Below are 12,759 nucleotides of genomic sequence, written 5' to 3' on the forward strand. Positions count from 1 at the left end.
CACTTCACTGACACTAAGAAAAGCGAAAATAATGCACCAAAATAAAAAATCAAGCGAGGAAATCAAAAAATAAATTCTATGGGGGCGTTTGTGAACACACAGCAAAGGAATGAATAACATAAACAATTCTGAGGCAGTCCAGTCTCCTACATACATACAGCATGTGTTACCTTCATTGTAAAGTTTTATAGAAGGCTTTTCTTTTTTTGCGGCTCCAGACATATTTGTTTTTTTGTCCAACAGTATATGGCTCTTTCAACATTTTGGGTTGCCGACCCCTGCTGTAACCTGATAACATGATAAACTGTCCACTGTGACCGCTGTCCTTGAAAGGGTTAAATGATCCACCTGTGTATGTAGATAGATGAACAGAGATACATAATGGTAAATAGATACTTTCAATACCAATTAAATGAAATTGGAAATTTTTATGCATCACAGCGATTGGCAATCACTGCACTAGGCGATGACAGCCTCTTTTTTTTTTTTTTAAATTGCACCAGCAATTGTGGCTCCAAACAGACCTCCTTGTTTTTGAGGTATGTGATGTGATGCTGCCGCACACTTGGTCACACACCTGCAGGCAACAGCACACAAACACATTATGCACAACAATCGTGCGTGAATCATGATCAATCAACGTGAGCATCTGGCGCACACATGCGCGCGCGGGAGGCACGTGGAGAAGCTACCGCGAGTTGCTGGAGCAAATAGGTCATGCAAGCAAACACACGCAAATGCATTGGATTACACGGAATATTTTGGTTTTGCAGTCACAGCCGCTGCCCGGCGCTTCAACCCCCTCGGCGCGGACCCCCCCCCCCCCCCCCCCCCCTCACCGGAGTTGGCTTTGGGAAGGCGAGAGAATGCCACAGCCAAACGCGACGATTGACCGCGCACACCACGAGCGGCGGGGTAGCACAAGCGCACGTCGCGAGCGCGCTCAGTGGGAGCGTGAAGGAAACCCTGTACCGTCATATATCCACGAGGTATGCCAACCAGCGTGAGCTCATCGGATGCACGCTGGATCGGGATCAGGACCAGCTGACATGATGAGCTGAAACATTACGCGCAAGAGAGGCGCCAAGGGCAACCGTCTCCGCTGACCTCTGTGGAAACAATCCTCGCGCTATTAACGATCGTCCGCCGAAGGTCCATGAAGAATGTGAGCGTGCGCGGATCGCTCCGAGTGGGCTGGATGAAGCCCTCGGCGGTGTCATGCGTCTTGCCCCGCAGCCCAGCGCGCTGGTGATCGTCGTTGCGCTCCTGTTTTGCACGGAGGCGATTACGTCCCCGCTGCTGTCGTCGGGCTGCCCGGACCGGTGCGTGTGCGACGAGCAGCTGGTGGTTCAATGCGCCGGGCAGCATTTGAGCGGCTTCCCCGCGGACCTGCCGCTGGCCACCCGGCAGCTCATCATCTCCAACAACTTGATCGCGGAGTTGCCGCCGCTCGCGCTCAACTACCTCTCAGATCTCGTCTACTTGGACTGCAGCAACAATTCCTTGACTGAGATCTCCCAGTCCACATTTGGGAATCTCAGGAAGTTGGCCTACCTTGACCTCTCCTTCAACAGCCTCGCCCGGATCGAGGACAGGACCTTCGTCCCCCTGGACAGTTTGGTCATGCTGAGGATGACGGACAACCCGTTTCTGTCGGAGATCCACCAGGACGCCTTTGCAGAAAACCTGGCCCTTCAGGTGCTCGACGTGAGCCGGAACAACTTAACAGTGCTTAACATCAGCTCCTTGATTTCACTACCTGCCCTGCGCTCGGTGGGCCTCAGTGGCAACCCGTGGAGCTGCGAGTGCGGCAGCGAGGAACTCTGTCTGTGGGTCCACTTGGAGGGCTTCAAGTTCCAAGGTTCCACTTTGTTTTCTTTAATGCCATCCTTTTATTAGGTTGTGAAAACATATCTGCTGATTTGTCCGCCACAAATGTATTTACGTAAATCAAAGTTTGGGGATTTAAACCCCTGAAATACTTGTGCTATGCCCCCTTTCGTTACAAGCAATACATCTGCAGGCTTTACCTAATTCAAAACTGGTTTAAAGTACATATCGGCTCACAATACAACAAACGATGCATAAATATTTACACCTCTTAAAATGTCAAATGTCATTTCATTCATTTTCCATCCATCCACCCACTTTGTATGGCTTATTCCGTTCAAGTTAGCAGGGTAGCAGAAGCCTTCACTTAATGGGAACAGAAATATGTCATATATGATACAAGCTCCATTTCACAAGCATGATTTGTTGCTAATGTCTCATTGAACAATTATTGATGAGACCGGGCAGATTCAAACTGTAGTTAAAAATATGTGCATACGTTTTACCCTCAGTTAAATAACCGAAGGCGTCACAACGACTTTGACAGTTGTGGTGACCCAATACAATTTGACGTGAGGGTAAATCATTTTAGCATAGCTAGTCTGTAATGTAGGCAAAGTTTGACTTTTAGTCCACTCCGTACAGCTTGCTGAGCTCTGCAAAGTCTCTGCAAAGAGATGCGAGTGATTGAAGTGGAGCATGATGACATTCTATCCAATACGAGCCCCGGATAAAAGCAGGTGCACGGGCAGAAAGGTCACGTGATCCTTGCAACTGTGCTCATTAATTCGTAATTGCAATTTGTGTTACTGAGAATCAACGTTCCATCTCGTAATCAATGCGAGTTCGGTTCAGCTGATTCAGGCTCAATGCCATTAGCTTTTACGTCACATGATGACACTTGACTATCAGTTTGATCGTCAAATGGGTCTTGTTTTGTAGGGCTGAACAATTAAAAAAAATATTCTAATAATTGTGTGTGTGTGTGGGGGGGTTCAACAATTACGATTTAATATGGGATTTGTTCCGCAACTCCCACTTCCACAACAAGCATTTACTGCACCAAAGAGTTACACTACCCCACCAGGATGTACCTTTGGCTTCACTGTGATGTAGGATTCTGATGATGGTAAGCCATTTTAAAGTAAAAAGAAAAACTTACGTCGTGTGTTGCAAGGGAGGCAGATGGTGCTCTGCTCAGATTCATTTCTGAACACAGCCGATAATCAGCCGCACGTGCTTCAAATTTACTTTGCTCATACTGCCTGACACACTGGACCCTCATACTCCATTTTTTGGGAGGGGGGGGGGCACTCCGAATAACCAAACGGCACATTTGATCAGCGTTCTGAGTTTCCTAGGGGTCTGAGTGAAGCAGTGCATTGTGAGTGTACATATATTTGTGGTCTCCGTTTTTGTAAAACAAATTCGCCCTCAAAATGTGACATTTTTAGACTGGTTAGAAAAAAGAAAAAAAAGACGCGACAGAGTGAAGACGCCATAATCAACCCGTGACGAGGGAACACTGCATAAAAAAATGAATTTTTTTAGATATCAATTCGACGTGTATCACCGATGGTGTCGTGTTACACTCGCCTGACTCGTGAGCGGGCAGCGCGGGATCAGTTCCCATTCAGTGACGGTGTGAATATATATTGTTAAACGTTAACACTACTGACCAAGCTAAATGAAGCAGAGCACGCGCGCACTCATAAATGGCAGCGTTTGCAATTTGACAATTGCATTTCAATCGTGATGTTGATTTGAATTCGATTCATTATCATCTCGATTATTTAGCTCTTCCTTTGATTTGGAACTACTGTGCATGTGTTGACTGCGTAAAAGGGCAGCTGCTATTTATAGTGAGTAAAGAAACCAGTCATAATTCTAGCACCGGCGTTATCATGCAGCCACCGCGCTCACGCTTTCAAAAAAAAATCGTCCCGTGCTTCTCTCTCTCCCGCACATGCATACACATCTACAAACGCTCAAACCCCGCAGCTTAGGCCAAGTCCAAAACGAGTCCTGAAAGAGCTGCCCTATTTCCGTGCAGCTCACCGCCTTTTGTCTAACTTAATTTGGAGTCGAGTCTCTCGCCACAACAGCTGCCAGCAAGGGAAGGACACGTCTGTCTGACGACGCCTCTTCATAACGATTTGCTCCCCTCAAACCGGTTTTTAGAAAGACCACTTCTTGTGCTGGGGTTTATGTTGGTGAGGGACACCTGCGTTGCCATGTTGCCATGTTATGTCTCATCTGTGTAGCACCTGGTTGACGCAATCCGACTGGCCTGTCTCTTCATTTTAAGGGACGCCATCAATGGCGAGAGAGAGAGAGAGAGAGAGAAGAAAAGCTCGAGGAAGGAACCAACAGATTCTCCTCTGCGTCGCACTCCTTGTTGAGATTAGCAGCTCCCTCAGCTGTTATGTAAGGGAGGGGGGTGCGGAGGGGGCATCTCGAAATAGAGCTCAGCGAGGATGGGGGAAGCAGAAAGGGAAAGCCCTCACGTTTCGATGCCAGTTTTTTTTTTTTTTTGTAAGGAGTGATGTTACGGGGCCAGAAAGGTTTATTTTTTTTCCCCCTGCCAGACACGTGTACAGACATAAGAAAACTGTGCAAGGACAGACATGGTTGACAAAAAGGCTTTGTGCTGAGGGAATGCCTTCAATTATTTTTTTTCTGATAATTCATCTTTGTTGTTTTTAGTTTGTGAAGTGTAGGGCCTTTGGAGCGTTGGACTTTGTGTGCTCTTAGACAGCTGGGGTATTATTGTGGGTTAAGCTGCAATTTTGAAAGAAGTAAACAATGCTTCCTCTAGTCCAATTCGATGTTTGTCCGCTTTTACAGAGAACGACTGCAGTAAAATGTGAGCTTGTTTATCTTCAGGTTGTTTTGGCAGATCGAGGGTCATAGAAAACAGAAAAGTCTTTGGATCACTCCTCTTGGGAATTCCCTCCAAGAAACTAAGTCGGTGGAGAAAAAAAAAAAAAAAAAGAAAAGAATCCATTCATAAGTATTATTGTGTGCTTCTCCCGTTTCATGCGGACTGAAAGAAAAACCCGGCGTTAAGGATTATTTTCTTGAAAGAGGCTTCTCTTTTGAAGCGCCGTCAAGCCAAACAGACGTGTTTAAAATTGACTGGTAGGCCTTGGAAAAATATATCCCTTCATTTATTGAAAGCCAAGGAATTTGACTGTTATTAGCTTCAAGTTTTTCCCTTTTGTTCACTGGTTTCGCGCACATGCACAGAGAAGCCTGCGAAGAAGAAAGGGGAGTTGAATAATTTAACCTGTGGGTTTTTTTCTTGGTAATTTAATGCCGCGTGAAGATAGCGTTACGTTGAAGTTTGTGGCTTTTCGTTAGAACCATTGCTCAGCACGTGTAGCCGCTGCACATGAACGATGGGGCTGAGTGAATATGTTCGATGCAAAAGAATACGTCACCCTTTGAATTATTTATCAAGATCTTGGGTTAAACTTGAAGGCCTCTGGGATGCTATTTATGGATCACGGGAACAGAGAGAACTAAGCATTTTCTGCCAAAGTCATGTTTCTTTCCTCTGAGATCTTTGCGGCTGTTCTAAAATAAGCCACAATCAAATTGTGCTGAAAGTCACCATCTTGCTGCGCGCGTGCTGCTATCGCTTTCATCGCAATTTCATTACAACACTCACGCAAACTTCCGATTATGCTGATTAGCCGAGGAGGAGATTTGTGTGTTCCAAACTGCTTCTGCCGGCGCCCCCATTTCCAGTGACAAAAGAGTTGGTTATGAATGTGGACCCGCCAGCTGCTACATAATGACCACCTGCGTGATCTAAATGATGTGATCCAATCTAGGGGTGGGATCAAACGTTCAGTTTCAGTGCATGGACTGTACCGCATCATACTGAGAGACGTTTCTCACATTTTGGCAATGGCAGAATGTTTGGGTCAGTGAGGCTTTCTCTACTGACCAAAACATAATGAGAAGCACCGATCCACATTTGCAACCTAAATTCTAATATCTGTTCCATGAAACTGGATTCGTATATTCCCAACAGTGTATTATTTTTAGTCCATTGCATTTCACCTGGCTGCACTGCTTCCAGTACTGTACGTGGACGTTGGACTTTTTGTCCAATCAGATTTCAGCTTGTATGTGTTGCCATGTCCATTTATTTAATCTGCCCAGGGCCTTCAGAATCAGTAAATGTAGCTTGAACGATAAACCATGGGATCGTTTCTTTCACCAATTCGATTTAAAATTTGCTGGTGGCCCTCAATAACATCATGTTTCTGTCCTCTGATAGGTTGGTCAAGGCAAACACTCTTATTTTGACGTGAAAAACATGTCTGTAGTCGGGCTAGGAAAAACATAGACTAAAGTTTTGCCCGTTTGTCAACCAAGCAGACATTTCTCGTCTTCATAAAACTGCATTGCATGATAAGTGTCAATCCATCTAGATTCTTTTCAAAAAGTAGTCGAATTGATTTTTTTTCCTCAAAATTGTGATTGCGGGCAGCACAATGGTGACAGGTTAGCACGTTTGCCTCACAGTGTGGAGGTGCAAGGTTCAATTATGGCTTCATGTGTGGAGTTTGCATGTTCTCCCACGTGCCCGCGTGGGTTTTCTCCGGGTACTCTGTTTTTTTCCCCCACATTCCAAAAACATGCATGGCAGGTTAACGGAACACTCTAAATTCTCCCTCGGTGTGATTGTGAGTGCAAATGGTTGTTCGTCGATGCGATTGGCTGGCAACCAGCTCAGGGTGTACCGTGCCTACTGCCCGAAGTCAGCTGGGATAGGCTCCAGCATGACCGCGACCGTTGTGAGGCTAAGTCGATCAGAAAATGGATGGATGGATATTGTGATTGTGATTTAATACATGATTATTCCTTTCACTGTCAATTTCCTTGTATTTTTTTAACAAACACAAGCAAGAGGACATATCATTCTGGTTCAGATAAGTCTTTGCAAACTAAAAAGAAAAAACTCTGATGCAGTGTGCTGCGATAGGCAGACGGCGCTCCGCTCATAATAATAGAATAATCGATTGGATAATCGATTCTAGAAAGATGTGATGGTTACAGCTGTAGTCTGCAGATATTTGTACACATGACCTAATCACCATGCCTGGTCAGTACGACATCCATCCATTATTTTTCATTTAAATGCTTTGCGCTATTGACATGTTTCAGATGATGTACATGGCATTTTGGGCTGTGGCCATGTACCCCTGCATTTCGGTGACCTTATTTATCATGTTTGCCACTTCTTAATGTCCAATAATCTAATGGAAATCCAGTGCAATTCTGCCATCTGATGCCAATTTATTGTGTGTGTGTCACAGATGAGGGCCAGACCGTGTGCGGTTCCCCAGACAACCTGGAGGGCCGTCGTCTCGGCGAGGTGGGCCTCGAACTACGGACGTTGTGCCACCACACTTTAGGTTCCTGGGACTATCTTTTCTTCGTCATCATCGGCTTTGTCATTTTCGCCGCCGGCACCGTGTTGGCCTGGGTCATGGGGGTCATCATGGTGCTTTACGAGCGCTACATAAAGAAGGAAGATGAGCAGCTGGAACTGGACGATGAAGAGGAAGTGGCCACGGAGTCAGGGCGGCCCACACGGGCCAGGAGTGACCATGAGAATGTTTTGTTAAAACACACAGTTTAGGTGTCCGCTTCACCTTGGCCACTTTGGATTCTCACAGTGCCTCCCGTTTGCTTCCAGGATTTCCGGGATGTCCTTCTACATGGAACTCTCATCAGAGAGATGGAACCGGCTCCAAGCACATAATGGAGGTTATGGTGGACCATGTATGAAAAAGCATGACTTATTCTCGTCTCGTTTGACTGGGTCAAGAGGTCAGTCAGGATAACTGTGAAAACGGTGGGCCCGATTTTCATAGACAGATACAACGCTGTTGTTGGGAGTATGTTGCACTCTTAAAATTACTGGGTCAAAAGTAACCCAAATTGGGTGAAAATGCTAACCCAGTGCTGGGTCCAAAAAGAACCAAGCCAATGTTGGGTTATTTCTACCCAGTGCATTGGGTTGAAGATTTGACCCAGCATGTAGGGTCAAGATTTTGAAAAACACCCATTCTGATGCGGTACAGGAACCAGGAATTGGGTTACCAGGTTAGCTAATATGGCTAGCTAAATTTATTAGCAACATTTTCTAAGGAGAAGAAGCCACTTTCCTCTGCCAGCAACTCTATCGCATGTTGTTTTGTCACCAAGATGCCCCTCGACCGCAATTGGAATCCTGTTTTCAAAGAATGTCACATTCAAATTACTTCAACTTTAGGACACAAGAAAACTCTCAAAAATAGTGATCAGACAGCCTAGAACAGGATCTTCAATCCAATCTGGTGGGTCAAAGGAATTAACCCAATCTTGGGTATAATAAGTAAGATCATCTGCTCAATCTCGCCAGCTACCTAGCGAGTGGGTTAGCAAACAACCGAAAGATTTTTTTTTCACATGTAATTACTTATCACTTGAGTGTTTGATGGGTACTACCTTGCAAATGTTGACAGTAGTTCAGCAGAAGTCAATTTCACGACAGGGCTAAATATTGCGACACTTGTGTAACTATTCATACAGTTTCGAGGTTACTAAAGTTACAAATAAATTCTCAAGTTGTAAAAGTCAGGTGTTATGGGTACATAAGTGTTAAGGGTATCACCGCAGTGACGGTTTAAAAAAATGAAAAGTCACTTGTATGATGGTTAAAAAAAACAAACAAACATTCATTGTTATGTAATAAGCCGTGGGCAAACTTCATCTCTATGTATCTTTGACCTGTTAATCGTCTCTTAAAAGAGGCGGTGCATCATCTTTAAGATGAAGCAACTGATGAAATGAATTGCTAATACAATACAGTTTGCTGTAACAAGCGCTGACTCAAAGCTGTTGTCTTTTATTATGCAAAACTGATCCGTGACGTTCATTGATTTATTAAAAAGCATTTGCTGAGTGAACTCATTTACCCGATGTTGGTGTGTGTTTTCCAACCTGATAGCGGCTACGCACACTCAGCTGACTTTCTGGCAGCGGTTTCTCATTCACATTAAATCAAATCAAAATGATCAAATCAATGATCAAATTGAAAAGCAATCTCAGTTTGGCAAACGCTAATTCAAATATCAGATTCTGTATTGTTTGTTGTCACTGTTGTTGATCCCAAGCAAATTGGTTTGTATGCATTTGTAAACTTGTGGTTCATCAAAGACACGCTGTGAAAATTGAGAAAATACATATTTTAGATACACAGTGCAAAATATTAAATAAGTATACAGTAAACCCAGACCCTGCCTGCATTAAGAGAAATACACAAGACAGAAGTACCCTTTTTAAATACTCTCGAGACGTGTTCTTATTGCATTCACGACACTTTTTAAAAAGTGTTTAACCCTCTCAGGGACAGCGGTTACGACAGTGGACAGCTTAATTTGTACAAAAATATTGTACAGTGTGCAAAAACAGTCCATCCCTCCAGTTGTTGACAGTTTTTTTTAAACTAGCAAACATATCTCACAACATAAATCAATAATCATGCCGAAAGACATTCATGATAACATGAACCTAGAGCTGTTGCTTTCCATGGGCATAAAAAGCAGGATTTTTACATTCACTAATCTTCAGCAAACTTTTTCTTTTCCAAATGTACATAATATGTTAGCATCGTACATTGTTCAACAGAAACCATAATAGACAAGATCGTCACCAAAAAATAAAGAAAATAAAAATACAAATAATTTTTAAAAAGCGTCATCAAAAAAACGGTCTGAGCTTGAAATACTACTTCCTGTTTTCACTCTTCTTTCAAATGTCCAGTGCCAAACGTCATAGTGTGCTACCATATAGTAGTCGACGGTCGAATTACACCCAAAATAAAGAGGAGGCAGAACAAAATTGTTATGTCAACCGCAAAAGAAAATAAATAAATTGGACTGTGAATCCGGAACCGGCAATGGAGGAGAGAGGTTGACTGTATACAAATATAATAAGAATGATGGCCTGTTGAATTATAGAAAGAGCTTTATGGTCAGTATGCTAGCTGTGGTGCTAGCTGTGACGAGACCGTTTAAAAAAAAAAAAAAAAACAGCTGCAAGGTGACACCAATATGTCTAAACCTAAACCATACTGAGAAGCATACTAGTTTAATGACCCTTCCTGGTCTTGACCTTCAGTACCTCCGGGTGATTAAGCGGCACTATTAGATATACGGCTTTTTCTTTTATGGCCCCATTTGAATGCTATTTGAAAAGACGAGCGGTCATTGAGATACACAGTGACTTCGTTGCAGGCAGGTTCTCCAGTTTCAACTCCCTGGTGTCAGACTTACCGGCGCTCACTAATGGATACTGACACACTAAGCAGCATTCAATATATTCAGTATACCGGTTGATATCAAAGTATTTTCTCATGAAATAATGATATACTGCACTGTAAAAAAAATTGATGTAGCTATTTCCAAGTCCATCCATCCATGCATGCACGCGAACCTAGGGGTCAGTACATACAGTCCGCACTGATCTGTCTGGTCGTGGTCGCTTTCGTACATGGACAAATGTTATCCAATGTAGAAATTTCCCAGCCTGTGGCTGTTTATGCTTCTGCACACTAGTGTGGATTTATTGAACTCAAGGCAGAATACTCGCCATGTTGCTTGCTGACGGGAGATGTGACATCAAGTATGAACGTCTCTAACTCGCCATAATAGGCCATTTCATCGACTTCACACACACACACGCGCGCACACACACACACTAACCAAACAGGGTTACAGCTACACAAATCCGTCTCATCGAGGAGCAGAATGATTTACAAATTTAGACATGGGGGATGAGGAAACGGGAGCCTGCATTCCGGTTGTTGAAAAATAAGTCACTTATAATCACTGCTGCATAAGACATGTCAGCATCAAATTAGCATGAGCACAAGTTATATAAAATGCTTAGGCAGACACTGGCAAACATGTCAACTTTGTATGGCGATGCCTTCTGTATTCAACTTGCTTTTTCCAGTCAAGGCTTGTTACTTTTGTCACACTAAAGCCTGATTTGTTTCTATTGTTATTGTTAAATAATACAGTATTTCCAGTTTGTATACCATTTGTTCCACTGGCAGGCGGTGGGGAGTTTTGGCTCTGGGCCTTTAGTGGGGATTTAAGTGACCTAATCTCTTAAAAACACCATCAGCTCGCAAAATAATCTACAAAAAATGCAACATAACTACGTGTGGTACCAAAGAGAAGGCAGAGGCATTTCACGTGTTTGAAGATGCAGATACCATTTTTACGAAAGGAATGCTTTGACTTCCATGGCATCATCTCCAAATAACTCCAATTTATCTACACATAAATTAAAATAAAATATATCATACTCACCAGAGGTGCTGATGCAGACACGTCAGACCTACTTTCTTTGGTCCTGCCTGTCTGCGATAGCTAGCTTTAGCGCTCATACATACTGCTCTGACAGTGGCCTACAAATCCTTTTACGGGTCAAGACAAGCCAGCCAGCAACGATATTTGGTTGAACCTGCCTTATAATGTCATTATTCTTAAAAGGTGCACCTTAAATTTTTTTTTAATCTCGTTCAACGTCGTCATTGCCTGTAAATCAATCTTTGTTGTGCATGGGAAGTGTAACCAATCAGAGAGGTAAAGAGGCGATTTAGCTGAACCAATCAGAGGCTGGAAAATTAAAGACGTCACTATGAACCTTTGAGAAGGCGCAGTTTCTATTTAAAATCAGATAGGCTAAAAAATATATATACTGTGTATATGCCCGACACCAGCGCTCAGGATTGTAAAGGTTTTGGGCAGATTATACATTTACACAGTAACACATAGAAACTGAAATCTTATTGGACAGCAAAAAAGTCAAAAACTAAGCGATGCAGCCAAGACACACACTATGAATTGTATATGAATTGCCCTTTCAAGTGTGAATGTTGGCCAGTGCTTCTAATTGTGTTCGGGCCAGCAGAGAAGGCCTTCGATTCCGTTCCTGTGCTACACTTCACAGTGCCTGTTATATGTCTATTAGCTGTCCTCTGTGATGATGATTGACAGACAACAGGAAGTGGCTTGGCAGAATGGCGGATGCTGCTGATGCTTTCCCATGTCCGCACAGAGGCTGACGGCCCTGCCGGCTCTGTGCCTCTTCCCAAAGTCATTTCAAAGGATATGGTGTGTCCTTCTGCGCACTGAAAAATACTCCACAATAACAATGGCAAGAATGGGCATTGGTGGTGCCCAGACAGGTTCACATGTATTGCTGATCCGACAGAGGCATCTGCACAAGTGAGATAATGAAAATCCATAAGATGCAATTCGAAGGGACCAAGACAGACACGTGGACTTGGCGAATTGTGCTGCTATATTTTTATTCACAGTGCCAAGCCTGAAATACTCTTACGTATATTTTGACTCCATTTATTCCTATTATCTGGAGCCGGTCTCTTTTTAGCCACCCCTCAGGCTTTGTTTATTTTACCTCTAGGTATTTTTGACAGTTGTCTTGTGACATCGCTATTTCTGACTTTATTCTATCATTTGAAAGAAAATGTTGCCATTTTGGGAAGTATGATTGTGCTTTTTTTTTTTAAATAGCGAGCGAGATGATCAGAGTGATATGAGTGTGATGTCAGCAGCCAGCTAAGCCTGCAGCTTAAACAGTGCCAATCGAGAACCAGAAAGCCAAAGAAGGAAATCTGCCCAAAGCTCTTTCGTTAACATATTAAGTGGATTTGGTTAAATCTAAATTCTGAGTATGAAAGTGAATACAAATGTGGCAGTTTTATATTTAAATATGACTTGCACCTTCAAGTCAGCTATGAGTTTACATTTTTACATCAGAAATGCAATTTCATATGAAGTAATCCAATTTGAGCGTAGACTGCTGTCACAACTTTGGCATCAACTTGAA

The 12,759-nt window shown here is 43.3% G+C and overlaps 1 protein-coding gene across 1 annotated transcript; it reads left to right on the forward strand.

Annotated features, from left to right (window-relative positions):
- Positions 1-896: 896 nt before the first annotated feature.
- On the forward strand, positions 897-8,805 carry LOC147194518 (leucine-rich repeat-containing protein 52-like). Its single transcript, XM_086129316.1, has 2 exons — positions 897-1,861; positions 7,164-8,805. The coding sequence occupies exons 1-2, from the start codon at positions 1,219-1,221 to the stop codon at positions 7,487-7,489; spliced, it is 969 nt and encodes a 322-aa protein (XP_085985442.1). The 5' UTR covers positions 897-1,218; the 3' UTR covers positions 7,490-8,805.
- Positions 8,806-12,759: the final 3,954 nt, after the last annotated feature.

Source organism: Hippocampus guttulatus, chromosome 14, assembly GCF_054856545.1.
Source record: "Hippocampus guttulatus isolate MCC_2025c chromosome 14, RoL_Hgut_1.0, whole genome shotgun sequence".
NCBI classification, from domain to species: Eukaryota; Metazoa; Chordata; class Actinopteri; order Syngnathiformes; family Syngnathidae; genus Hippocampus; species Hippocampus guttulatus.